Source organism: Neovison vison, chromosome 7 (assembly GCF_020171115.1).
Source record: "Neovison vison isolate M4711 chromosome 7, ASM_NN_V1, whole genome shotgun sequence".
Classification (NCBI taxonomy): domain Eukaryota; kingdom Metazoa; phylum Chordata; class Mammalia; order Carnivora; family Mustelidae; genus Neogale; species Neogale vison.
The window spans coordinates 199,834,135-199,861,287 of NC_058097.1; the positions used below are offsets into that span (position 1 = coordinate 199,834,135).

At 59.1% G+C, this 27,153-nt stretch overlaps 1 protein-coding gene across 2 annotated transcripts; it reads right to left on the reverse strand.

Moving 5' to 3' along the window:
* Nucleotides 1-7,762: 7,762 nt before the first annotated feature.
* CDC42BPG (CDC42 binding protein kinase gamma) lies at nt 7,763-26,764 on the reverse strand. 2 transcript variants are annotated; one of them, XM_044259619.1, is made up of 37 exons: nt 26,605-26,764; nt 23,638-23,729; nt 23,475-23,558; nt 23,021-23,116; nt 22,562-22,710; nt 21,964-22,057; nt 21,553-21,753; nt 21,192-21,440; nt 20,743-20,822; nt 19,823-19,920; nt 19,640-19,720; nt 19,270-19,358; nt 18,987-19,166; nt 18,596-18,688; nt 18,367-18,488; nt 18,218-18,290; nt 17,881-17,987; nt 17,679-17,793; nt 17,297-17,445; nt 17,125-17,213; nt 16,592-16,644; nt 16,406-16,501; nt 16,257-16,316; nt 15,886-15,991; nt 15,531-15,664; nt 15,296-15,435; nt 15,113-15,194; nt 14,145-14,361; nt 13,157-13,219; nt 12,450-13,049; nt 11,309-11,406; nt 11,144-11,228; nt 10,903-11,023; nt 10,625-10,742; nt 10,323-10,446; nt 10,102-10,187; nt 7,763-9,116 (listed from the first exon to the last, which is right to left on the reverse strand). In XM_044259619.1, exons 1-37 carry the CDS (start codon nt 26,762-26,764, stop codon nt 9,060-9,062), a joined length of 4,641 nt encoding a protein of 1,546 aa, XP_044115554.1. In that variant the 3' UTR covers nt 7,763-9,059. The 2 variants fall into 2 exon arrangements, with proteins under 2 accessions (XP_044115554.1, XP_044115553.1); XM_044259618.1 differs by having other exon boundaries at nt 16,406-16,504.
* Nucleotides 26,765-27,153: the final 389 nt, after the last annotated feature.

The window sequence follows — 27,153 nt, forward strand, 5'->3', positions numbered from 1 at the left end:
AAACACCTGACCAGTACTCTTCAAAAGTGTCAAGGTCATAAAAGATGAGGAAAGACAAAAACTTGCAGATTAGAACAGAGTAAGACAGGACAACCAAATGCAACATGGTATTTTGGGTTGAAGTCTGGGACAGAACAAGGACATTAACAGAAAAAAATGGTCAACAGGGTGACTGACCTTTGTAGTTTGCCTAGGACTAAGGGGACATTAGGGGTATGGGACTTTTGTTTTTTTAATAAAGAATTTTTTTTAATTTTTTTTTTTTTTTTTTTTTACAGAAACACATCAAGAGAGAAAACCCAAGCAGGGGGAGTGGGAGAGGGAGAAGCAGGAAGCAGGACTCCCACGGAGCAGGGAGCCCAGTGCAGGCCTGGGCTCAGGGCCTTGGGATCAGGGCCTTAGCCAAAGGCACACACCCAACCACTGAGCCACCCAGGTGCCCCAGGAACATGGGATTTTAGTCTTAAAACCAAACCAGTACCTGGGAACCCTCCTTGTGAAATTTAAATAAAGTCTATAGCTTTGTTCATAGTTTTCATCGGTTAGGTTTGATAAATGTATCCTGATTATGTCAGATGTTAACATTAGGGGAAGCTGGGCAGAGTGTATACGGGGACGAGCTCACCAATGACCAAGTTCTGGGGTACTTCTTCACATAGAGATTAGGAGACCAGGAGGAATAAGCAAAGAAGACTGGCCAGAGAGATAGGAAGAAAATCAGATGAGCCTTTGTGCAGAAGAAGACAGAGGTGTGACCAATAGTATCAGATGCTGTTGATAGGTTAGCAAACTAAGCATGGAAGGCCGACTGGATTTGGTTCAGAAGGAACGCCTGGTGACCACGTTAAGAGCAGTTTGGGAGCAAAAACCTGAAGTTCCTTGGCTCAAGAAAAATGAGAAGAAAGAAATTGGAGACAGTGCTAACACTCAACACTTTCAGGGAGCTTTGCGACAAAGATGGAAGAAAAACAAGATGGCAGCTGGTAGGCGGGGCAGGGGTTCGGGGAAGAGGGTCAAAGGAGGTTGACGTGGTGGTGGTTAATAAAGCCTCCAAAAGGGACGCCTGGGTGGCTCAGTGGGTTAAAGCCTCTGCCTTCTGCTCGGGTCGTGATCCCAGGGTCGTGGGATCGAGCCCCACATTGGGCTCTCTGCCCAGCAGGGAGCCTGCTTCCCCCCTCCCTCTCTGCTGCCTCTTTGCCTACTTGTAATCTCTGTCTGTCAAGTAAATAAATTAAAATCTTAAAAAAAAAATAGAGCCTCCAATGCATGGAGGGTATGAGAGTTCCTGAGTGGCATATTTGGCCTTTGCTAGGAACATGAACAGTTTCCCTGCAATAATTGGGGAGAAAGCAGACTACATGGGCACATGTACTTGGGGACTTTAATGTTCTCGGTGAAACAGGAAACCCAGTTGGTGGTCTCTTTCCCTCCACACCTTTGCTCAGATGTCACCTTCTCAATGAGGCTGACCCAGACCTGACCAGCTTACTTGAGATCACACTCTCTGAGGCACCTGGATGCATCAGACTCTTGATTCCAGCTCAGGTCATGATCTCAGAGTGCTGGCGTAGAGCACCCCCTCGCCCCCCCTCCCCTCCGCCCCTCCCCTTGGGCTCTGCGCTCAGGAGGGAGTCTGCTTGTCCCTCTGCCCCTCCCCCGATGTGTGCACCTGCTCTCTCTCAAATACAGTCTTAAAAAAAAAAAGATCATACTCTCCAACCCAAATTTCTCTTTCAATCCCTCCACCCTGCTCTACTCACCACCCCCCCACCACCAAATTAGTAATACTTTCTAGAACAGAGTTTCTCCACCATGGCCCTATTGACATTTGAGCCTAGAAAATTCTTTGTAGTTGGAGACAGCCCTCTGTGCTCTGGGATGTTTAGCAGCATCGCTTTCTATCAACTAGATGCCAGTAGCCCGTCTTCCCCTGTTGTGACAGCTGATAATGTCTGCAGACATGGCCAAGTGTCCCCTGGAGGGGGGCAAGATTACTCCCAATCGAGAACCACCTTTCCAGCATCTTATATAACTTATTTGTTCATTGATTGTCTCCTCCCACCAAAAAAAAAGCTCCACAGGGACAGGATATTGTCTCTTTTGTTCACTGATGTGTCCCATGTGCCCAGAATAGAGTCTGGCGTACAGTTGGTCTTCAGCAAAGATTTGCTGAATAAATAGATGAATTCTGGGGGAGAGTAACTATAATGATTGACCTGGAATTTATGGTGTGTGAGCAGGGACGTAAGACACATCAGGGACGAGTGACAGCCCAAGTGTGGCAAAATCAGTGGATTGTAGGTTCCAGTGGGGTCAAAAGTTTACTGGAGTTGGGGTGATAGAGGGAACTGGAAAGATAGGGGTGTTGTTTTTTTTTTTAAAAAGATTTTATTTATTTATTTGACAGAGAGAGATTACAAGTAGGCAGAGAGGCAGGCAGAGAGAGAGGAGGAAGCAGGCTCCCCGCTGAGCAGAGAGCCTGATGCGGGACTCGATCCCAGGACCCTGAGATCATGACCTGAGCCGAAGGCAGCGGCTTAACCCACTGAGCCACCCAGGCGCCCCTATAGGGGTGTTGATGAGATATGCTTGAGATAGGAATGCTTGGGATCGAAGTTACAGGGAGAGAGCTGTCGTTATTGGCAATGAAATGACCTAGCACAGTGCTTCCAGTAGAAATGTAACATGAGCTATATATATAAAACTTTAAAATTCCTAGTAACTACATTTAAAAAAGTAAAAGACTTAAGAAAAATTAATTTTAATTATGTCCAAATGTTATTTCAAGTTGTAGTCAATATAAAAATTATTAATGATAATTTATATATTTTTTGACACTGAGTTTTTGAAATCCACTCTATTTTATATGCACAGCACATCTCACTTCAGGCTAGTCCCTTGTCAAGGGCTCCAGAGCCCATGTATTTGGTGGCCGTCATGCAGGCAGAAGCAGCTTTCCAAGATGGCTATGGGAGTGTGCGGCTGGGGCAGAGTGGAAGAAGACAAGGTGTCATGGGAGAGGAGGGTTCAAGGAACAGAGAGACCCAACGCTGGGTCATCCATATGTTCTATCAGAGTCTCTAAGAATTAAAACTGGAGTAGGAAGGAGAGAGTGACAGCAAGTCAGGAGGTAGAAGGCATGCCCTCCTGAGTGTCCGAAAGGAGGGAGGAGGGTGTCTGTGAGTGGCAATGAGAATCATGGAGAGCACCTACCCCACCTCCAGCCCCAGTGTTAGAAGGAGGTGCAGTAGTGACCTCGGGTTCCTGCTAGAGTGGGGGGTTGAGGACCATTTACAGAAGGGGATGAGGACATGGGGGATTTTGCTGGAGATGGCCATGAGCCCGGAGGGCACCGTGGATCGCTAGTCGGAACTGTGCATGGAGATGAGGTCAGAAGAGGGGACAGCCAGAGCATGGAGAACCTAGGTGGCCTGAGTCCCTCGTGGGACGCTGAGCAACAGGGATAAAGGGCAGGACTAGTTTTGATGGTCCTGAGGCAGGAGTGAGGTGGGGGGCCGGTGTGAGGGGGAGAGTACTGAGGGCTGGGCTTCCTGCCAACAGTAGGAAGGGCCCTAAAGCTCTGACTTGATTTCTGCTGATGGAAACAAGGGGACTCGGGGAGGGTAGCCCCTCTTGATGTCTGCCAGTGTATGTATATATACGGGCATATATGACAACACAGAGTCGTAAATTCACCTCATGGGGGGTGGGGAGAGAGTCACAGCAGAATTCACTCTCTAATTTACAAAACAAATGGTATCATAATTAAAATTAATAAAATTTTTTATTTTTTTTTAAAGATTTTATTTATTTATTTGACAGAGAGCGATCACAAGCAGGCAGAGAGGCAGGCTGAGAGAGGGGGAAGCAGGCTCCCCGCTGAGCAGAAAGCCGGACGCGGGGCTTGATCCCAGGACCCCGAGATCATGACCTGAGCCGAAGGCAGAGGCTTAAACCACTGAGCCACCCAGGTGCCCCTAAAATTAATAAAAATTTTTAAAAGATTTTATTTATTTATTTGACAGAGACACAGCAAGAGAGGGAACACAAGACAGGGGAGTGGGAGAGGGAGAAGCAGGCCTCTCGCCAAGCAGGGAGCCTGGTGTGGGGCTGGATCCCAGGACCCTGGGATCATAACCTGAGCTGAAGGCAGATGCCCAATGACTGAGCCACCCAAGCACCCCCAAAATTAATTTAAAATAGCATCAACTATGTAATATTCTTTTTTTTTTTAATTTTTATTTATGGAGGCAGGTTAAATGTCTGCATTTGGCTTAGGGTATGATCCCAGAGATCTGGGCTTGAGCCCTATATCGGGCTCCCTGTTCAGTGGGGAGTCTGCTTCTCCCTCTCCCTCTGCCTCCCCCTCCTACTCTAGTTCTCTCTCACTCGGCTCTCTCTCTCATTCTCACTCTCAAATAGAAAAAAAAAAAAAAGACACCTGCCCCCCAAAAAGATTTTATTTATTTGAGAGACAGAGTGAGCACGCACCTGTGAGTGGGAGTGGAGGGTATAGAGGGAGAAGGAGAAACAGACTCCTCGCTAAGCATGGAGCCCGATGAGGGCCTTGATCCCAGGACCCTGAGATCATGACCTGAGCCCAAGGCAGACACTTACCAACTGAGCCACCCAGGTGCCCCGGCTATGTAATATTCTTGACAAAAAAGTTAAATGTGGGACGCCTGGGTGGCTCAGTTGGTTGGACGACTGCCTTCGGCTCAGGTCATGATCCCGGAGTCCTGGGATCGAGTCCCGCATCGGGCTCCCAGCTCCATGGGGAGTCTGCTTCTCCCTCTGACCTTCTCCTCGCTCATGCTCTCTCTCACTGTCTCTCTATGTCAAATAAATAAATAAAATCTTAAAAAAAAAAAAGTTAAATGTGAATTTAATGGGGAAACCATCAGAAATATGTAAATTGCAGGCCATTCTACAAAACAATAGGCCTAGACCCATGAAAAAAAAATGTTAATATCATGGAGGCAACAAAAATGGAGGCCAATAGAATTGTTCCAGGTTAATGGAGACTAGAGAGCCTGGACCTCCAAATGCAACCTTTGATCTAGAATCAGATATCTGATTTTTTTTTTAAATGCCATAAAGTACATTTTGGGGGCGCCTGGGTGGCTCAGTGGGTTATGCCTCTGCCTTCGGCTCAGGTCATGATCTCAGAGTCCTGGGATCGAGCCCCGTATTGGGTTCTCTGCTCAGTAGGGAGCCTGCTTCCCCCTCTCTCTCTGCCTGCCTCTCTGCCTACTTGTGATCTCTGTCTGTCAAATAAATAAACAAAATCTTAAAAAAAGAAAGATTAAAAAAAAAAAAAGAACATTTTGGACACAGTCGTACCATGAATTGGGCAGCTTAAACAACAGAAAAACACAGAAATGTCTTGTCTCCCCATCTGGAATTTGGAAGGCTGAGGCCAGGCTGATTCCCTCTGAGGCCACGAGGAAGAATCTGGTCTAGACCTCTCCGCAGCTGCTGGGGGTTTGCTGACAATCTGTGGTGGTCCGTGGCTTATAGAAGCGTCGCCCCAATCTTTGCCTGCACCTTCACATGGCCTTCTCCCTGTGTGTCTTTGTGTCCAAGTTTCCCCCTTTTAAAATTAAAAAATAATGGGGGGGGTGGAGGGCGCCTGGGTGGCTCAGTCAGTTAAGCGTCTGACTTTGGCTTAGACCCCGATCTCAGGGTCCTGGGATCAAGCCCAGCGTCAGGCTCTGATCTCAGCATGGAGTCTGCTTCTCCTTCTGCCCCTCCCCGTTTGTACTCTGTCTCTCAAATAAACAAAATCTTTAAGAAAAAAAAGGTAAAAGGGGCGCCTGGGTGGCTCAGTGGGTTAAGCCTCTGCCTTCAGCTTGGGTCATGATCCCAGGGTCCTGGGATCGAGCCCCGTATCGGGCTCTCTGCTCAGCAGGGAGCCTGCTTCCCTTCCTCTCTCTCTCCACCTGCCTCTCTGCCTACTTGTGATCTCTGCCTGTCAAATAAATAAATAAATAAAATCTTAAAAAAAAAAGTAAAAAAACCCCTTTTTTTTAAAAAAGATTTTATTTATTTGGGCACCTGGGTAGCTCAGTCGTTGAGTGTCTGCCTTTGGCTCAGGCCATGATCCCAGGGTTCTGGGATCGAGTCCCAGAGACAGCGAGAGAGGGAATATAAGCAGAAGGAGTGGGAGAGGAAGAAGCCGGCTTTCTGCTGAGCCGGGAGGCCGGCTCAGCAGAAAGATTTTATTTAAAGATTTTATTGATTTATTTGACAGAGCAAGATCACAAGTAGGCAGAGAGGCAGGCAGAGAGAGAGGAGAAAGCAGGCTCCCTGCTAAGCAGAAGACTCAGTCCCAGGACCTTGGGATCATGACCTGAGCCGAAGGCAGAGGCTTTCACCCACTGAGCCACCCAGGCGCCCCGAAAATAAATTTTTAAAAAATGTGACAATCTTTTGGCTGAATCATTGCTGGGTGTCTGGGGAGCAGCCATTTCCCCAGTTTGGGGAGGATGGTTGCAGGCCTCAGCTTGCGAGAGGCCTTGGGGTCCCTGTCCCCTCTCCGGAGTTCTGCATCTCAGTGGGTGGAAGCAAACATTTCCAGAGGGGGCTGAAGGCATTTTACACTCATTGCACTGAAGTCTCGCCAGAACATCCCATGAAGTGGGTCTTAGGATCCCCCATTTACGGATGGGAAGACTGAGGCGTAAAGAGGTCAGGTAACTTGTCCATGACTGCACAGCTAGGCTAGAATTCAGGTGGTCTGACTATCAAGGCTGGAATTCCCAGGGCACCCTCCAACTCCCATTCCCAGCCAGATGTGACACTGGGGCCCCTTCTTGGTACTGTCCCCGGTTTAGAGCTGGCCATGTGTCTCAGGTCCTCAGCTCCCCAGGCCCTTCCTTTTTTTTTCCTTAAGATTATTTATTTATTTATTTGACAGAGAGCGAGAGAGAGAGAGAGAGAGAGAGATCGCAAGTAGGCAGAGAGGCAGGCAGAGAAAGAGGGGGAAGCAGGCTCCCCGCCGAGCAGAGAGCCCGATGTGGGGCTCGATCCCAGGACCCCGAGATCATGATCTGAGCCGAAGGCAGAGGCTTCACCCACTGAGCCACCCAGGCGCCCCTCCCCAGGCCTTTCCTGATCCCAGGGGCACAGGCCGTATCCTCCCTCCCCATGCACCTCAGGCCTGGGTCCTGCTCAGTCAGGGACCCTACCCACAATGAGAACAATGAGAACCCTCCCACACCTACCAGCCTGGGTGGGGCAACAGGGCGCTGGCGCCACAGGAGGGCCCGGCAGATCCCGGTCCACCTCGCTCCGCCCAGCTCTGTGCCCCCAAGGCTGTTCTGCGAGCTGTGGGGACCAAACTCTACGGTCCTCTGGCTGCTGCTTGTGTTTGGACAGAGGGAGGCAGGAGGTGGAGGGAGGTATGAGGAATGTACTCCTGGGCTGGCTGTCTTTCTGCTCAGCCACAGCCAAGTTCAACGGAGAGCCTCCGCTCCTATCGGGTGACACCGCCATCTCTTCCCACGCGGCTCGCGCTCAGGAGCCCCGCCTCTCCTTGGCAGGTTCCATGAACACTGCCCATGTTTCTGTAAACCGTCCCTTTGCTGTTGAGCTGTCCTCACCCCCATTGGCATGTGTCATCTGATTCCTGGAAGTACGGGGGAGAGAACTCAATTCTTTAACTATCCCTGACATCCCGGTTCCTCCCTCCATCTTTGACCCCTCCCCGCCACCCCAATTTCTGAACCCCAGGAAGACATATCCAGACAGGGAGGCCAGCAGCTTAAAAAGTCATCTTTATTGGTTTCCAGCTGACTCACAGAGCATCAAGGTCAGTCCCTCCTGGGAATATGGCATTTGAAGAGATAAATACTTATTTTACCCCCAACTTGTCAGTAGAGGGAAGTTTAATAAAAATAGTAATATAATAACAATAATAATGACTATGATCAATAATAAAATGCCTCCTATGATCCCCTAATACACAGGTGGTTGAAGCTTTGAGAGAAAGGACCACCCCCCCTTTCTGGGAGGGGCCAGAGTGTGCCTGGAGACCCTCCAGCGGCCCCCATCAGGTGCCATCTCCCACCAAGTAGCCTTTATAAATACCCTCCCCATCCTGTCCCTGTCTAGGAGTGATCTCCCCCTGGGCGGATTAGATACAAGGTCAGTTGGTTCACAGGGCCCCTCTCTGTCTCCAACGCCGCCGAGCTTCTCCCCAGAGAGAAAGGCCCCTATTAGTAGTGTTCTCCTCCGGGCCCCCCTCGGCTCGCTGCTGCTCTTTACTGCTCCTCCTCTATCCCTCTCCTCCTCTGGGTGCCTCCCCCCTCCTGCCAGTCACTAACACTGCCTCTTTCACTTCCTTTCCTTCCCCTACCTTCTTCTACTTCCTTCACCTACATCCTCCTTCATCTACATTCTCTCTGTTCCTGTCTAGTCTCCTTCCCTTTGAAAAAAAAATATATATATTTTTTAATTTTTAAGTAATCTCTACACCCAACATGGGGCTTGAACTCACAACCCTGAGATCAAGAGTCGTATGCTCTACTGACTGAGCCAGCCAGGCGCCCCATTCTCCTTCCCTTTGGATCAGACTGTCTTTCCTACATTGACCCTGAGCAGATACTGCGATACACCCCAACGTGGCCTCACCTACAGTCTAGACAGTCCGCAGTCAAGACCCCACCATTGCTCCCAAGGCCCAGTCCTTCTCTATCCCTCATCCTGACTCTTGCTTGCAGGCTTTCTAAGGCTTGGCACTGAAAAGGAGAGCTTTGGCACAATTGCCCCAGGACTCCAGGGCAGATGGGCCCCCAGGGCAGAAAGGGGGCCATTCTATTCCCATAGCTAGCACAGACAGGGGCTGGGAGCAGAGGGGAAAGGCAGGATAAGGGCTGGGAGTCAGGCCCCCCGGGTCCTGGGTACCCAGACCAGCTTCCAAGTCGCTCTCTGACCCAGGCCCTCCCTGAGTCCGAATTTGCACACATCCCGGGCCAGCCGGAGCATGGCATTCCTCAAGCTCTTTGCTCGTTTCTGTCTCTTGGTCCTGGGATCGGGGTGGGCCCTGCCAGAGGGTGTCAAGGGGAGCCCTCTGATTCAGGGGCTGGGGGGAGGCTCCGGGGCCGTTCTGACACCTGGAGGGGAAACAGAAGGAAAGACTCTTTCCTCACCAGACCAGTGCCCCCCACAGGCCTTCCCAAGACCCATCACCTGCTGCATCAGGGCCCTTGGAGGAGGCCAGATGTGAGGTGTGAATAGGACTATAGGAGAAAAAGCCCTGGGAAACTCCTACTTAACCCTGGAGCCCAAATCAAAGCCCCTTCGTTCATTTACTCAATTCTTCATCAGTCAGCAAACTCACTCTTCTCTAGGCAGAAGCCAAACTTGACCCTCACTATCGGGAAGCCCACAGTTGAGGGAGGAGGACTGGCATCGGAGGAAAACCATAGCACAGAAGGATTGACAAGGAGGGATGCGGAGCAGGGCCCGGGTCCTAGGGAGGTTGGTGGCTGACAGGCAGTGATATTAGTGGAGAGCCTTGAGAGTGGCCTGGAGAGGGCATTCACAGCCGGGGGGACGTCAGGGGCAAGAGCCTGAAGGTGTGAAAGAATATGGCAAGTCCCAGGGTTCTGAGTAGCCTGGCGTGGCTCCAGTGGGGGTGGCAGTGAAGAAGTGACCGAAGGGTGAAGGGGAGCCTTCCCAGCTCTTATACCTTCCCCTATGCCCAGCCATAGCGACCTCTCCTCTGATCCTCCACCCCAGGTTGGGCCTCTGAAGAGTTCCCTTCTGTGACTTCTCCCCATGTGTCAGGTACTCTGCTGTAGTCATCATCGCCTGGTACAGCTATCACTTCTACAATAATCTCACAATAACCTCATTTTATAGGTGAAAGGGAGGCCGGACATCTCGCCCAGGGCCACACTCCTGGGACAGTGAGGGCCAAGATTCCCACCTAGGGTGACCTGCCTCGAGGCCTCTGTTGGGGCCCACTGTGGGGCGAGTCGGCCTCTCTTAGTATCCAGGGCAGGGATGGGCCCAGCTTGTTCTCTGGCTTCAGGTCCCAGCCCAGACAGAACTGCCTGTGCTTTTACAGGGGAGGAGAAAACCCCACCAGCTCACCTGTATCAGGGAGTCTGCGGGGCTCAGAGATCCCTGGGGGCAGGACACGGACTCGCTGGACAGAGATGTCCAAGGCTTCCTCTTCACTGCTCCAGGAGCAGGGTGGTAGGGGTGGAGGTGGGGAGGGACACAGAAATCTAAGGTCAAATATGAGGGGTCCAAAGGGGGTGGAAACTTCGGGGAGCGAATGAAGGCAGTGGAAGCAGCGGGGTTGTCCTTACTGGCGTCCGCGTCTCCAGAAAGCCCGTCACTGCCCACGGAGGCTGGGCGCCGCGAAGCCTCCGAGAAGCTGTGGGGACGCTGCGGGCCGGAGCTGCGCGTGCCTCGGCCCTTCCCTTCTGGAGCCTGTTGGGGGGCAGTGCAGAAGGGCTGGGACCGGGCGGTGAAGCCGTAGCAGTGGGGACCCCCGCCTGGACAGGCTGAGGTCTCGGGTCCCAGGTAAGCAGAGCTCAAGCGGGTCGGGAAGGCCGGTGATTGGCTGAGCCTCCGCACGGCGGCTTGTGATTGGCCCCGGAGAACTCACCCGGGGCAGGTCCCTGGCGCTGGGCTTCCCGTCCGTGGGGCCCACGTGCACCAGGTGGTTGAAGTTGGTGGGCGGCGAGATGAGCTTGGAGCGCACAAAGGGGTCCTTCAGCATCTCCCTGCGGGTGGAGGTATATGGGGGGAAGGGGATATAGGGAAGGGGAAACTCCTTCACCCCGACCCTCTCCCCAAACGGACCCGCCCCCGGGACGGGCCTGGGCTTCGCCCCGCCCCCAAGCTCGGGAGGCCCCGCCCAGCTGCCGCACCGCGCAGGCGCACCTGCGCCGCTGCTGCCGCTGCTCTTCCGACACGCGAAAGAAAAAGTGGCGCTTGCTCTTGGTGCGGAACAGCTGGCGTCGGCTGTTGTCAGTGAGGTCGGGGATGTCGAACTCGTCCTTCTCTGTGGGAGAAGCCGGACGGTGCTCCCAAGTGCCCAGGGCCCCCGTCCGCTGGAGCCCAGCATCACACACCCACACGTGAAGGCACACACTCGGGACTGTCTTGCACACGCACTTCTCACCTGCCAGCCGGTTCCTGAGGTAGGTCAGGCGGACCTTCTCCGTGCCAAAGAGGAACAGGGAGCCCTCCGGGTTTAGGGGTCGCACCTGAGGCAGCAGGCACAGAGGTCAGCCGCGCTCCCCGACTGCACCCCACTCCAGGGCCAGGGGTCTGGGCAGGCCCTCACCTTCTTGAGTGGCACCGTCTGGACCCATTCTGCTTTCCTTACATCAAACACATCGATGGAGTTCTCGCTGAACACTGTCAGGTAGGGGGCTGCATAGCCTGCGGGGCAGGAGACGTGCTGAGCAGCCCCCGCAAGCCAGGCACCTCTGTGGCCTTGTCTCCTCTGCCGTGGCCCGGGGAACACCCCCCTGGGTCCTGCCACCGCACAGTAACTTCCACGCCCCACCGAAGGTCCTTCTGGAGACTCCAGCTTGCCCCACCCAACATCCAGAAGAAATCAGATTACAGTCTCAGAGAGCTCACTAAGTGGCATGCCAGGCATAGTTCCCACCACTTGGCAGACTTTTTCTCCTTCATTTCTTAAACAACTCTGGGCAGGTCGCGTTATCATCCCTAACTTACAGATGACGCAATGGAACCCCAGAGCTGAGCAGTGGCCAAGGTCACCCAGTGGTGAGTGAGAGCTGGGAATTAGCCCTGGGCAGCCTGATTCCAACTCCTACAGACGAAGTCTGTGCTACACCCAACCCACAGGCCCAACCCCAGAAAAGCCTCTGCTTGAGAAGGGAGCTGTGTCCCTCTCTTCTAGCCCAACGCCATCTCAGTTACCTGTGCATGTGTTGGACTCCTCCACTGCCCTGTTCATTCATTCATTCATTCATTCACTCATTAATTCCTCCAAACATTCATCGCCCCTAGGATGTGCTTCCCTGGGCTGGGTGCAGGATGTGATGAAGAAACCAGCCCCAGCCCATTCCACAAGACCCCCACCGTACCAAACCAGTTATTACAAGAAGGTACAAAGAGTAGTAGGGCTGAGGTCTGCACACACAGGTAGGGGAGCAAAAAGAAAGGCCCAGAAATGGGGGACGGCAGGATGGGGAGCATAAGAGCAGTAATGACAATGACAGAAGTCGTGGTGGTCATTTACGGAGAGCCTACCAGCTCCAGGCCCTGAGCTGGCATCGGGGCTGGACTTGGTTGTTAAGAGCTTGCCAGGTACAAGAAAAACAGTTCAGGCAAGGGGGAGAGCACGAGCAGAGAGGCCCAGGAGAGGAAGATCTGGTGCGGTCCACCGAGGGAAAAGCAGGGGGTGGTCAGGCAGGAGGACCCTCCGCAGCCTGGCCCTCAGCAGGCCTTACCCCAGCCCGTGGGCACTGCTGGCCACAGCAGCTCGTGGATGCGAGACTTGCGGCCGGCGCTGTCCACATAGACCCCCGCGGTGGTGAAGAGCAGCAGGAACTCACTGAGGCTGAGCTCCACGGCGCCCAGCGCCTCACCCAGGCCCCCGCGGGACGGTGGCAGCTCCTCTGGCACCAGACCGGCCCCTAGCGCTAAGGGCGCAGCCTCGTTGAGCAGCGGGTAGAGGGCAAAGGCACCAGCGGCTCCCACGCACAGCCGGTCGCCCAGCAGCCCCAGGCTCTGCACAGGTGCTGGTGCCTGCAGCTCCCGGATGCGCCGCTGCCAGGGCCCTGGGCCTGGGCCCAGCTGGTAGCAGAGCACTTGGCGCTTGACAGCTACACAGAGCACAGGGGTGCGGGCCTGCAGGATGCACCCGGCTGCCAGCGCCTGGCAGCCTCGAGACTCGGGGATCTTGGCACCCACCACCTCTGCACTCTCCAGCTTGGCCAGGGCGAAGAGGCGCACGCTGGGGCCGCGGCCGCACAGCACGACCAGAAGGCCCGCCGCGGGGCTCACAGCCAGCCGCTGCACCCGCCGGCACTCGCCCACCTGGAAGATGTCTTCGGGGTTGGCAGAGGAGAGTGTCAGCAGCCGTGCCCATCCTCCCCCAGCCCCTGGGGCTGACCCCCACCCAGGCCTACCCCCGCCCTGCCTGGCACGTACGTACCATTGCTGTGCAGGTGGATTACAAAGAGGCCCTCCTCGGTGCCCAGAGCGAGCCGGTCCTGGTCTGGTAGCGGGAGGGAGAGAATCGGGGCTCAGGGGGCCCATCGGCAGCTGAAGATGAGGCAGCCTGCCTGTCCTTACTAAGCCTCAGCTTCTCCTGAGGACATGGCGACGGCAAGCCTGCTGTCCCTGAGTCACCCGACCCTTTTCTCTCAAAGTCTGGGCTGGCTCTACAGGGGGCCGGGGGAAGACCCACAAGGGCCAGGGGCAGACTGAGAGGCCCCCACCCCACGTTGTGGGATTTGGGGTAAGTCCTGTCACCTCTCAGAGGCTTGTCCCTCCTGAAGTAAAGTGGGGACAAGGGGTCCTTTCTTCCAGAGCTGCCCATGAGTGCCCGGCTCACAGCAGTCCCTGTTCAGCCAGTGCCCTTGTCCCCCCAGTGACCAGTGGACACAGGGGCCCTGGAGGAGCCGCACAGTCTCTCCTGGGGTGCCCACTCTGAGTGCAGGGGGAGGCCCCAGGTCTCCAGGGCAGGGGCTGGCTCAGAGCCAAGGTGAGCTGCCTAGGGAAGCCAGGAGGCACTGCTCCCTCACTTCTTCATGGAGGTCCCGCTGAGCCCCAGGCTCCTGGATGAACACAGCGGCCCCACAGAGGGCAGTATGAGGCTCCCCCGTGGTCTCCCCCTTGCCGGTAAGAAAGCCAGGACGGGAGCCCTCATTCATCTCTTGCTAAAGCCTTTGCTCTTTTCACTCATTTAAGATGCTTTGAGAAAAAGCAGAAACTCTGAGGCACAGAGAAAAGGAGTGGCAGAAGCCTAAACCTCAGCCCCTGGCTCCGGGCTGCCCACACAGCCACGCCTGGGGGAGGTTCACGGACATAATGCGGAGAGTCTGCAGCTTGTGGCCGCAGGGACCCGGCAGGGACCAGGCAGTGACCAGCAGGAACCCTCCCGACAAGCCCAGGCTCCTCCCCAGAGCCGCGCGGCTCACCGATGATGGCGGCGCAGAGTGTGTGGGGCAGCAGCGGCAGCCCGTTGTCATAGGCTTCCTTCAGCGTGTACACAGGCCTTGGCCTTGGCCGCGTGTCCAGCAGCAAGCGCTGCAGCTCGCCCAGCACCTGCAGCCAGCGCTCCCTCTCGGCCTCGCTCTCGGCCAGCAGCAGCACGGTGCACACGGCGGGCGGCACGGTCAGCTGGGAGGCCGTCACCTGCGGGCAGGGGCCCAGGCTGGAGGGCTGTGGACCAACAGTCGGCCATCCCCTCCCTCCCTGGGTCGATGCCTCTTAGCACCATTGGGAGCAGTCAGGCGCCCGGCTGAAAGCTGTCTTCCAGCAGGTGATTTGCCAGGCAGGACGGTCAGACTGGCACACCAAGGCCAGAGCCCTGAGCCAGTGCCACAGTGGGGAGGGATGGGGCATGGGAACATCCAGCAGGACCCTGGGCCAGGCTGAGAGGGAAGGATGACCTCTGTGGGGAAGAGACATTTCCGCTGGAGCCCAGAGGCTGAGTGGAGTAACTGGGAATGGTCCAGGCTGGGGAGAGGCTCAGGGGTGGCCTGGGCCGAGCAGAGGAAACGGGATGGGAAGGGCCGTGGTTACAGGGCACTTTTGGAACTGGAGAAAGCAAGCCGTGTTCAGAGCAGAGAGAGGATCCAGAGGGAGGCCGGGGAGGCCTGCAGGGTCAGAAATGGGAGGACTCAAGGCCACACTCAGGAGCACCCTGAGGTGATTGGAAGCCACAGAAGGATCCTAAAGGAGCAGGACACGGCCAGCTTCACAAACAGAAAGCGTGCTGCACTGTGGGATGGAGGCTACGGTAGCTGTCCCTGTGGAGGTGATGGGGTGGTGGGGGCAGGGGGCAGTGAAGAGGGCAGCCACGGAGAAGGACACAGAGAAGCGTGGCTGGAGCAGGGCCACGCAGAGGCGGACGGCGGCCCGGCTCACCCCGCCCAGCACTCACCCTAAAAATGCACGGCAGGTCCCTGGACTGGGCGTGGATGACATCAGAGGCCAGGACTGGGGTGGCTGAGAACTGGGGGTCCCTGGGGAGGTCCATGGAGCTGGTCAGAAGTCACAGGGCCCCTGGCTGCCTCCCCCCAACCCCTGCAGCCCTTTGCTCCCACCACCCCTGCCTGGTACCCACCTCAGATCCAGGGCCTGCATGAGGGCCCCGCTGGCCGGGCTGAGCCGTGGGTCAGGGGCATCAAACAGGAGCAGGCGGGAGTCACTGAGGGCAGCAAACACACGCTGCCAGCCACGCCGGACGCCCGAGGGCCGTGGCACCTGCAGGGGTGGGGGGAACAGCAGGCATGGGAGGGCCTGCCGGGCTCTCAGCCTACCCGCGCTGGCCTCCCCCTCCCTGGCCAGACCCAGCTCACCGACAGGAAGCCCTCGTAGGCTGTGCCCGTGCCCGTTTCGGGGTGCACTCCCAGGGCCGCGCGGAGGAGGTCAGGGGACACGGGGCAGGGCGGGGCTTGGGGGGCACATGCTGAGTGACAGAAGTAGCCACAGGCTGTGGGGAAAGCAGAAGCCGGTGGTGTGAGGCTGGGTGGGGACAGCCTGGAACCTGGAACCACTCTGAACTGTCACCAATTCCCCCATCACGTGAGGAAAAAAAAGAGAGCACGAAATAGAGCAGCAAGAAAACTGGGGTGCGTCCGGATCAGGGCCGTCTCATTCCCTCCACCCAGGAACAGGAGCGGAGCGTGCAGGTGGAGTGGGGCGGGGTCTCACCGTCACAGCCCAGGCCCTGGCGGCCCAGGCCCAGCATCAGCGAGGTGCAGCGGAGACACTTGGTAGGGGACGGAAAGGTCCGGGGTCGCAGCGCATGTGAACCAGGCTGGGGAAGCAGGACACGCCTGTTACCCACAGCTGACCGTGGCCTCCCGGGACCCTGTGTCCCATCCCTGAAGCCACCCGGAGGTGGAACCAGGGAACGAGTCTTGGCAGTGTGAACCCAGCCCCAGTGAGCCCGTCACGGCGCTAACTCACTGACCCCGTCCCCTGTGGAGTCTGCCAGCTGTGACGCCTGGGGAGGGACCCAGGCAGGGACGTGGCAGAATGGCTTGGTGCCCCCACCCCACTCCACCCCTCCGGGTGCTGACCTTTGCTGGAGGACCTTCAGCAGGGGCGGTGGGAGCAGCAGGCGCTTTGGGGAACACGGCCTATGGGGGAGGCAAGTGGATGGGTGAGGAGGGCACAGGCAGCCGGTGGGGCCCAGCCCCCGAAACGCGGGACTCACGCCTGTCCTCACCCCCAGGCGCAGGCTGCGGCGGCCCTCTGGCCTCAGCTCTGGCTCCACACTGGGCCTCGGGGCCTCTCCCGAGAGACCAGCGTCCTTGGTGGACTCCTTCTGGGCAGTGAGATGAGGAGGAAGTCAAGGCCCCTGTGCTTCTCCCCAGGACTCCCTCCAACCGGCCCCGCCGCGCACAGTTCTTACCTCTGAGCTCCGGAGGGACAGGAAGGGAATCAGGGAGTTTGAGGGCTTCGTGTCTGCAAACAGAAAGCACAGGTCACTGGGGGTGGGGCCCTGGCCCAGCCCTAACCCTCGCTCCTGAGGAACTGGGGGCCAGACAGTGCCTCAGTTTCCACCTCAGTGAAACGGAGCAAGGACGGCAGGCTGTCGTGGGTACAGCAGGCGTTCTGTAAATGCTGGGTAACAGTGGGGTAAGCAGCAGAGTCTGGACTTGTCTCCACAGTCCTGTAAGGCCGTCGTGGACCCCCCTCAGTCCCCATGAGGCTGGAGCCGGAGGCCTCACTCCAGGACAGGCAGGCAGACAAGCACTCACCCTTCGGGCTGCGGGAGCACCCACCTCTGGGCTGTGGGAGCACTCACCCACCCCACCACCGGGCTGTGGGGACACCTGCTCCCCGGGGCCACAGGAGCACTCACCTCTGGGCTGTGGGAGCACTCGCCCACCCCACCGCCAGGCTGTGGGGACACCTGCTCCCCGGGGCCACGGGAACACTCACCTCCTGGGCCGCGGGCCGCCAGCTCCTCTCGCAGCGCAGCCAGCTCCTGCTGCAGACCCTGGTTCTGCTTCTGGGCCTCCTGCAGGCGGCTGGGAGACGGGTGGCAGAGGGCTCGTCAGAGGCCTCCGCAGAGGTCCCGGGCCCCCTTGGCAGGGCCTGCCCGTGCTCTCACCTCTCGGCCTGCAGCTGGGCCTCCTGCATCTGCGTCAGCCGCTCCTGCAGGCTCTGCTTGGCCCGGATCTCGGCCTCCAGCGCCGACTGCAGCTCCAGCCTGGCCGACGCCTCCATCTTCTGCAGCCGCCGTGCCTTCCACTGGTGGTCCTGGTGGCCAGGGGGCGCCAGCGTAAGATGCCTCCAGGGGCCTGGCTGCCTCAGAGGCCCCTCCCACCTGAGCGCACTGCCATCCACGCCACCTGGCCAGACTCAAAGCCTAGACTGGCCACTGGCCTGCTGTGAGCTCAGGCAAGTCACCGATCTTCCACGAGCTCAATGTCCTTGCCTGCCGAGGGAGGCTCCTGGGACGCCCGCCCCCCAGGGTGTTCGCAGGCTCTCACCAGCGGCCGGGAAGGGAGCGTCTGGGTGCCCACGTTCCGCAAGGACTCCAGCTCCTCGGCCATCTTGGTGGCCAGGGCCTGCAGGTAGCCCCTTGAGACCTTCTCGTCGTTCACCCTGATGGCAAAGGGGGTTCAGGGTCATGGCCTGGACCCTCAGCCCCACCTGGGCCCAGCCCCTCCCCACTACCCCCTCGGCTCCCACCAGCTAAGGATGTCCGCGATCTGGGCCTCCCAGTTGCTCTCCGTCTCCCGCCGTTCGCCCTCCAGCTGCTGCTTGCTCTGCTGCTCCCGTTCTAGCTCTTCCACCAGCTGGGGACCAGGCAGGAAAAGGGTCAGTCCCCGGGGGTCCCAGCACCCTCGAGCCCCATCCGTGTCCACCCTAGTCTACCCACCATAGCTCGCCTGCCAGCTGTGGGTGCTACCAGGCTGGGGAGACCGCCTGCTCTAGGACCCTGGCAGCTCGGACCATCCCCCCCGCCAGCTCCCCACTTCTGTCCCGCTGCCCGTCGGTCTGTCCACCCTCCGTCCGCCATGCTCACCCGCTCCTGCTCGAGGCTCAGCCTCCGGTTCTCTTCCTGTAGCCGGCACAGAGCCTCCTCCTTCCCACTCAGCCTGGGGAAGCGAGGATGGCCCGATGACTCCCAGCGCAGGCCCCCTCCGCCCCCCCAACCCCGGCGGCCCAACTCACGCGTGGCCACGGGCCTGCTCTAGCTGCACGCGCAGGGCCGCCACCTCCTTCCTCAGCTGCGCTTCCTGAGGCCCGGCCTCCGGCAGCCCCGTGCCATTGGTCTCAGAGGCAGTGTGGATGGTCTTGGGGACACGGAGACAGGTCAGGGCAGGGGCCTGAGGAGCTATGGGCCACCGCGCCCCAGGGACCCAGGCGGAAGTGCCCCTTGGAAGAGGTTAGACCGCACTACCTTGACCCGGAAAGAATCCTTCTCAAGACTTCGCTCCCTCTGTCTCTGGAGCTGTGTCACCTCCCGGCAGAGGGTAGCCACCTGGGCCTGCAGCTGTGACAAGGAGGCATGGGGACAGCCACTGCTGACCATGTCCACACCAAGCCACTCCCCTGCCTTGCTACACTCTCTGGGCCCTGGCAGCCATGGCAGGAATGCAGGCAGTGACCCTCCAGCCGGGTCCCCCCGCCAACGCATCCCCTCGCTCGGGCCTCGGGCATCCACAGTGGGGGTGCAAAGGTGTGCGGTGTTGTCAGCACCAAGCCCCAAGCTCCCAGGGCTTCTTCCAGCCCCAAGGGGGGTGTGTGTGTGTGTGTCACAGCGGCAGTCCCCACCTGCCCCTATCACACACCTTCCGGCTGCTCTCCTGGGCTTCCTCCAGCTGGGAGCTCAGGGTCTGGGTCTGGCTGGCTGTGGCCGCCTCTCTCTCCTGGGCCTCTCGCAGCCTCTGGAGCAGCTCCTCCTGCCGCTCCTGGGCTCTGCATAGCTCCTGAGCCTGAGCCTGCAGCCCTGCCTGAGCCTCGGCCAGCTCCTGGGGGCCCAGAGAGCGGGTGCAGAGGGCAAGGCCTGGAGTCAGGGCACAGATCTCTGAGCACAGAGCCCTGGGCGGCTCCCCCACTGCACCAGGCCCTCACCCGGATGAGCCTGTCCCGCTCCTGCCGTAGCTCGCCGTCCTGGCCCGGGCTCCCACCGTCTGTCTGGGTCTTGCTGTCCCTCGGCGTCTCTGCCAGGAATGGTCACTGAGGCCCTTGCATACTGATGGCTTCAGCCACTCCACATGCGCCAAAACCCTCACCCCAGCCCAAGAAATTGGGTCTTCTTGACCCATTTCCTATGGGTAAGCTCAGAGAGTTTAAAATATTTCCCTAAGACCACACCTCGTGTCCAGAGTCGGGACAGGACTGGAATCCGGGCTGGACCCAGGGGCGCCAGTTACACCGCTCAGCCTCCGGGGTGAGGATGCGGGGAAGAGATCGGGGGCATGGGGGCGGGGGCGCGGGATACCTGAGAGCCTGCCCTGTAGAGTCTGCACTTGCTTCCGTAGCCTCTCCAGCTCCCGATGGTCTGAGGAGAACTGCAGGGCCTCTGCGGGGCAGGGGGTGGGCACCCATCGGTGAGCAGCTAGCCCAACAGTAGCTCCCGGGTCAGATCCCACCCCCAACCCCGGCCGGGCTGGCTCCCCAGTACCTTGGAGCTTCCGGCTCAGCTCCGTCTTCTCCTGCTCCAGACAACGGAGCTGCCGCTCGAGGCCAGCCCACTGCTCGGAACTGCTCTCAGGGTCCGGACTGGGGAGAGCAGGACGACATTTGGTGGCAGAAGCCCCACCCCACACAGGGCCCCTCCACCTTCCCGCATCCACTCATCCATTCATTCAAGAAACACCCTCTGCCTGCCAGCTCCAGACCCAGCCCTGGGCTCTGTGCTGGCAGAAACAGACCGGACCGGACCAGACCCCGCCGCCGGGATCCCAGTGGGCAGGGCCGTGCCCCAAGATCCTCCAGACCCAGGTTCAAGCCCCAGCCCTGGACCTAAGAAGCCGCTTGAACTTGACTGGTCACCTAACATATCTGAGCCTCAGTTTCCTCAAGGCCCTCTTCCAGGGACTGGCACGAGGACGTGGTGATCAGGGCCAGCTGGCCCCATCCCCAGCACACGGTGGCGCTCAGAGTGCCGGCTGGATCCGTTTGCTGGCCCCTCCGAGCGCCTCCTCACTGCCGCTGCCGTCTCAGGCCAGCCCCTCGAATGATCTAGGTCACCTGGCCCAGTGTAGAACGGGCATCAAGAGGCATAAAATGCGGCTCAGGAACTGGGAGGGGCCCTTCCAACTCTAGGTCTCTGCTTCTGAGTCTGGGACCCTCTCAGCCTGCGTGGAGGGTCCTCTAAGGGCCAGATGCTGGGATGGGACCCAGACGGGGCATCGGCATGGCTCCACCAGAGTTTGAGCACATGGGACTTGTCTCCCCGAGAGCTCAGAGTACGCACCCAGACTCCAGTCACGGACAGGCACTGGGTAGGCCATTCAACCTCTTTCCCGGGGTCCTAGTGGCCCACATGCCCAGTGTCCTCCAGGCCAGGCCTCCCACTAGGTATGTGAGGTCTAGACTCACCTTCCCGAGGTGTAGGTGAAGCCCACGAATGGCAGGTGGTGGCCAGAGAAGGCCCCATGGGAGGGTGGTGGGAGGGTTCCCTGCAGCAGGAGGGGGAGGACTGTCACACCCCACAGGCCCCTTTCCAGGCTGAGGTTCAAAACCTGGAGACTGCCCTGGGTCTGGGAATGCCGACCTCCTCCTGCTCAGATGGAACCGAGGAGGGTGACCTGGTCCCCACCTAAGCAGACCACGACCCCCGCGAGTCCTCACGGCCATGGCCTCCCAGGTGCCACTGAGAGTTCTTCCTCACAAGACCTCCGGTTAATAGGATGACACTTGAGGTCCAAAGACCTTCACTCGTTACAACCCACCATAGCACAGGTGAACCGTAATGCCCGTGAACCTCTGGAGAACTTCTGGGGGCTTCCCACAGCCAGCAAGGTCCAGCAGCGGGACCCACGACTCACCGGATGGTTGAGGGTGTCGTCATCCACGTCGAAGTTGGAGGTGTCCACGGGCCCACGAAGCTCAGGGATGTAGGGGGCCGTGCTGGTTGCCAGGCGCTCCCAGTCCACGCCCTCAAAGAAGGGGTGGTTCCGGAAGTCATCCAGCCCCCCACGGCCCAGCCGGTCCTCTTGGCGGCACAGCAGCTGGCGGATCAGGTCCCGGGCAGCGGCGGGCACATCGGGCGTGTCCGAGGGAAACTGCAGGTGATCCTGTAGGCCAGGGGGAGGGAGGGTGCAGGTGGGCGTCCCGGACCTCACCCCCGCCCACGGACATCCCAGCCACAGGGGCTTAGGACTCCTGCCGCCCTCCTGGCAGCCAGACCTCGTGGTTCATGATCTTGCCGTAGGTTTCCACGAGGGATTCAGCATAGAAGGGCGTCTCCCCGAAGAGCAGCTCGTAGGCACAGACGCCCAGAGACCACCAGTCACACTGTGGGCCGTAGTGGCCCTTGCCCTCCTCCATGGCCTGCAGGATCTCAGGGGAGATGTAGTCCGGTGTCCCCACCGCCACTGATGAATCCACCTGTGTGGGGGGGTGCGGGTGGAGGGGTGACGACACCATGAGGACAGCCTTGGGCTTGGCTAGGCCTGATGGCTCCTCACCAGAGCCCCCGGGTCTGGCCCTGACACTCCCACTGGCCCAGTGACCCCACCTGTGGCCTCGACCCCATCCTTCCTGCCCCGGGGAGCTCTGCGTGCTGGGGGGGCCCCTGCCCTCACCCTGAGGCCTTACCATGCCGCTGTTGTTGAGCCGGAGACATGAGCCAAAGTCAGCCAAGCGGATGTGACCGTTCATGTCCAGCAGGACATTGTCCGGCTTGACATCCCTGAGGGAGCGCAGGGGAAGGGAAGGGCTTGAGCTGTGTGTGCAGGGGTGTGTACAGGCACATGCCTGGATGGGAGTACGTGGGCACACACACGCTGGCATGTATCTGCTCACATGCATGTCCGCGAGCACACAGGAACAGTGCGTGTGCATGTGTACAGGGGGTCGGGGGGTGATGGAGGCTGGTGACTAGGCCTCCTGACTCCCAGGAAGGGAGAAGCTGGTTAGACTGGGAAGAAGGACCCGTAAAGATGATCCCTGGAGGGAGCAGGGCCCACCATGGGGGATGCGGGAGTCAGACTGCCCCAGTGCATAGCTAAACCCAAGCTAAGCCCTGACTTTCTCACCTGGGGACAAGGGCAGCCCCCTGTCACACAGGGTTTTGGTGGGAGGACTCAAAGGCGTCACATGTACGAAGCAGCTAGCATAGGGCTTGGCACGTGCTAAGCACTCAACCACTGGCAGCCGTCCCCAGGGCAGTCAGCGGGTGGGCTGGGGGCCCTACCTGTGGACGTAGCCCAGCTGGTGCAAAGAGTGGATGGCCAGCACCATCTCAGCCAGGTAGAACTGGGCCAGCTCAGGTGGGAGGCGGTCTTCAAAGCGGCTCAACAGAGTGAGGAGGTCCCCCCCAGCATAGTAGTCCATCACCAGGTACTGGATGGTGGTGGAAGGGGGGGGTGGCCAAGAATCAGACAGTGGAGGGTAACGGGTAACTGTCCTGGGGCCCTGGCTTTTGCCCACCTCCCCATGGTCCTGAGGGCTTCTGGGAAGGCATGAGTGTCTCCCAGCAGCTCTGGGGTCACCAGCTTCCAGCCAGAGCATAGGCATAGGCAGGGGCTCTAGGCCCAGCAGGTGGCAGAGAGTGGAAGCCTCATGGTTCCCACAGGAGGGGTCTCTCTCTCCTCGGACCCAGCATCTCCTTCATCCCCAGGCAACACCCCCCAACCTGGCTGAGTCCCCTCACCAGGTACTCGTCATCTTGGAAGGCGTAATGCAGAGCGGTCACCCAGCGGCTGTCCCCCTTCACCAGAACGTCCCGCTCCTCCCGGAAACAGGCAGTCTGCAGCAGTTTTGGGGAGTGGGGCAGGGGGGAATGGTGGGATCAGGGCCCAGGAAACCCTCCTCCCCAGCTCAGGGGATGGAGGAAGAATCAGTAAGTCTGGGAGCTCAAAATGAGGTTGCCTGTGTGAGCCGGGGCCTGCGCTCTATGGCTCTGGGCCTCAGTGTTATCATAAGGAAAATGGGAACTATGTTAGCTTCTAAGAAGGGCTTATCGTGGGGAAGCAATGGGGGAGGCATGCTCAGCAGCACTGCCTGCCCCTTCCCCGGTATGCCCTGTACACCCCACTGGCAGCACCCCCGTCCCCACCCCTTGCCCGTTGGTAGGATGCCCAAGTCCCATCAGAGCCCAAACTGACCTCAGCCCTCTTCAGCATCTCCCACTTGTGCAGCATTTTCATGGCAAAAATCTGCCCGCTGTCCCTCTGCCTCACCACGGCGACCTGAGGCCACAGGGAGACCGGTGTCAGCTCTGCCCGGGTGCAAACCCCTCTCCCCACCTATCCCATGCCTTGCGCTCACCTCCCCGAAGGCCCCTCGGCCGATCACCTTCAAGATCTCGAAGTCATCTCTCTGCAGCCTCAGCTCTTTTACCTTCGCTACGAAGGGGCTGGCTGAGGGGACACAGAGCAGAGCTCAGGGACCGCAAGGGGAGGGCCCCGGCTCCGGCTCTTGCCTGGGGAAAGCAGGAGCTGCGACCCCCCCCACCCCGAGGCCAGGGCAGGGATGGCCGCCCCAGGGAGCGGGGGGGAGTCTCTGGCCAAGTTGCTGAGAGGGGCTGCACCACCCCCGCCTCAGTCGTGGAGTAAGAAGCACGGAAGGTGGGTTTGCTGACCACCTAGCCCCCAGACCTCCTGAAATCCAGGGTTCCCTGACTCTAGGCAGTCTTGGTCCCAGGGGCTGATGGAACTTGTAGTCCTTCCCAGTCTGGGGCTGACCCTGGCTGACCAGGTCACCCTGGGGAGGAAGGGGATACACCATTCCCACCCTCAGCTCACAGTTCTTGGCACCTGGCAGGACCAGGCCCAGGCCTGTCTTGGGAAACTGGACAGACGACATTCCTTGTCCCCAGAGAGGCTTCCCTGCCACTGGGACCTGGGAGCCCTGGTCTTGGGACCCTACAGGCATGGAGGTACCTGGCTGGGAGGGAGGCCAGGGGCAGCCCCAGAGGACAGGACACACGGTGGCTCTGCAGGGCTCCGGGAGGGCAGGCTTTGTGTGCCCCAGGTGGGGCCTTCTCAGTCTGGAGGCATAAATAGGTCTGCCCACGTTCTCACAAGACTTAAAAACAGAGCCAAAAAACCTTTCCCTGGCGCCTGACGCTGGCACCTGAGGGAGTGAACCCTCAAGATCTCCTCCAGGCCTGACCAGCCCTACAACTCTAGGCCCTGCCTCCCTCTCTGGACTCGGCTTTCACCCAGGCGAGAAACCCCTCTTCTCCCAGTCCCCAATACTCCCTGGAGGGGCATCTCCAGCCACTCCCAGGCCCTTTCCAGGCCCTGAGAAGCCACAGGCCTAGGGAGGGGACTGGAGCCTGGAAACTCAGGGAGGCAAGAATGGCTGGTGGGGCTGGGGGGCAGCTGCAGTCTGGCTCCCTGCCTCAGTTTCCCCCTGCCAGCAGGTAAACTCCCTGCCAGCTGGGCGGGTCTGTGGGTGGGACAGAGAGCTGCTCCACAGGTTTATCAGGCAGAACCCCCGCAGCAGGGGTGGTGTGCAAACCTCATTACAGAAATTAATTGTCTCTTTCCCAGGTCTGTGTGTGCAGCTGGGAAGAAGCAGCCACAGGCATCCTGGGGGGAACTGAGGCCAGGGTGGCTACCTGTCAGCCAGACAAGAACCAAAACCCGGGGCCCACAGTCGGGAGGATCAAGGTCTCCAGGACAAGCTGCCCAGTCCTCTTGCCTTGCCACAGGGGATGGGGGCTCTTGGCTGGAGCAGGGACAAGTTGGAGCAGGAGCAGAGTGAGTCACCGCCCTGCTGGGTTACCTCGGGAGATGTCAACAGACAGGCCCCCATGCTGGGGTCCTGGGCAGAGACGCTAGAGGCTGGCAGGGAGGAGCACATGTGTGCACATGTGTGTGCAAATACACACACACGCGTGTGTGGGCGTCACAGCAGGTGGTGACAATGCCAGAAACACAGGAGTAAGGTGCAAAAGTCCCAGGGAGGGGCGCCTGGGTGGCTCAGTGGGTTAAGCCGCTGCCTTCGGCTCAGGTCATGATCTCAGGGTCCTGGGATCGAGTCCCGCATCGGGCTCTCTGCTCGGCAGGGAGCCTGCTTCCCTCTCTCTCTCTGCCTGCCTCTCCATCTACTTGTGATTTCTCTGTCAAATAAATAAATAAAATCTTTAAAAAAAAAAAAAAAAAAGTCCCAGGGAGAGTGGCAGGTACCAGAGGCAGGGGCTTCCTAGCTGCCCTCACCCTGGAGGAAAGGGCTAGGCTCGGAGCCAGCTCACTGGACTGTCTTGTGGGCCCCCAACCAGGCCAGGCCTTGTGCCTACCCAGAGCTAAGGAGTGCCGGGAACGCTAGTCACCCACTGGGCAAACACTGGCCTCACCCCACCCTCCCGGCCAGGCTCCATGCCCTCCCCCCACCACAGCCTGGCCAGGCATAACCAGGGAGGCCCAGGGCTGGTGCCAGGCTGGTGCCCACACTGGGTTGACCGCTGCTCTGGGTCACCCATTTCCGGTGACTCAGAGGAGTCAACTAGGAGGGGGTGCAGACCCACCTCCAGCCGGACCCCCCACCCCCGCCCTGGGGAATAGACTCAGGAAGCCTGGACAGCGACCTGCACAGGGAAAGGGGCTGAGGTTGGTGCCTGTGTCCAGTTTGGGATGGCCTTGTGTGCCATGAGATGGACGTGTCTGTGTGTGTGTGTGTGCGTGCGTAGGAATGTGCAAGTATGCAATCCCCATGCATCTGTGAGTAGAAGTAGGCAAGTGTGTAACAGCCAGTGCGGCTGGGATGGCGTTCAGGGCGAAGTGTGGGGCTCCCCGGGTCTCTCCTTGAGCTGTGAGGATCTCAGCATGTCTGTGCGGTATGTGGGAGACTGAGAAAGCGTGTGCGTCAGTGCGTGAGACACACGGGTCTGCGTGTGTGCCTGTTTGCTCTCCAGGGTCATGAAGTATGACGGGTGAGTGAGGAGTCCCTGACCCGATTCTGTAGCACATGTGAGGTGGACACGAGTCTGAGGTCTACACTTGGGACCAAGCTTGTGTGTGTCTGCGTAAGTTGTGTATTGTGAACACGCGCCAGCTTCTGTGCGTGGGAAGGAGTGTGTGTGTGAGTCTGAGGGAGGGTAAGGTGTACAGCTGAGAGGGCCCAAGGGGTCCGGTGGCACATGTCAGGGCCAGTGCGGGCTCTATGCGGGTAGCTCGTCGGGGTGCCGCTCCCCGCGGGAGGGTCTGTGGGCGCAGGGCGCGGGAGGGAGAGGGTCTCCGCGCGGTGTCCCTCGGGCCGCCCCACCTCGGTCCCGCCCGAGTCACTCACCCCAGCTCAGGAACTGCGCCACGTTGCGCTCCCGCCGGAGGGGGGCGCTGCTGAGCTCGTGGTGCAGCCCCAGCAGCAGATCCAGGAGGCCGTCGAGCCCGGGGCCACCGCCGGCCTCGCCCCGCGCCAGCCGCTCCAGCGCGCGCAGCCGCCGCTCCATGGCTGCGGCCGGAGCCCCGCGCCCGGGCTAGAGCCGGGCCGCTCGCATGCCGGCCCGTCGGCCCGTCCGTCTGTCGGTCCGTGGGTCGTCCGCGAGTCCTCCCCCCACCCCTCCCGCCCTCCCCGCTGTCACCTTCCTCAGCGGCCGCCTGCGCGCCCACACCTGGGCGCCGCGCCACGCCCTCTGCCCCGCCCCTCGACGGACGGGCAGGTGAGCTCCGGCCAATGGGAGACGCGACTGGAGGTGAAGGTGGGAGGGCGGAGGCGCGCGGGGGCGGGGCCAACCCTCGGCCAGGAAGTGGGGGGGCGGGCCCCGAAGAGTAAACTCCTGGCTGAGCTGGACAAGGGGTTCTTCCCGTACGGGCCGGGAATGCTGCCTACATCTCTGTG

Coding starts and splice junctions, on each gene's coding strand:
- CDC42BPG (XM_044259618.1), bottom strand. CDS start 26,764: ATGGAGCGGCGGCTGCGCGCGCTGGAGCGGCTGGCGCGGGGCGAGGCC. Junction 19,359..19,639: donor TCTACAGGGCAGGCTCTCAG/GTATCCCGCGCC, acceptor CATTCCTGGCAG/AGACGCCGAGGGACAGCAAG. Junction 18,291..18,366: donor GAGCAGGCCCGTGGCCACGC/GTGAGTTGGGCC, acceptor TCGCTTCCCCAG/GCTGAGTGGGAAGGAGGAGG.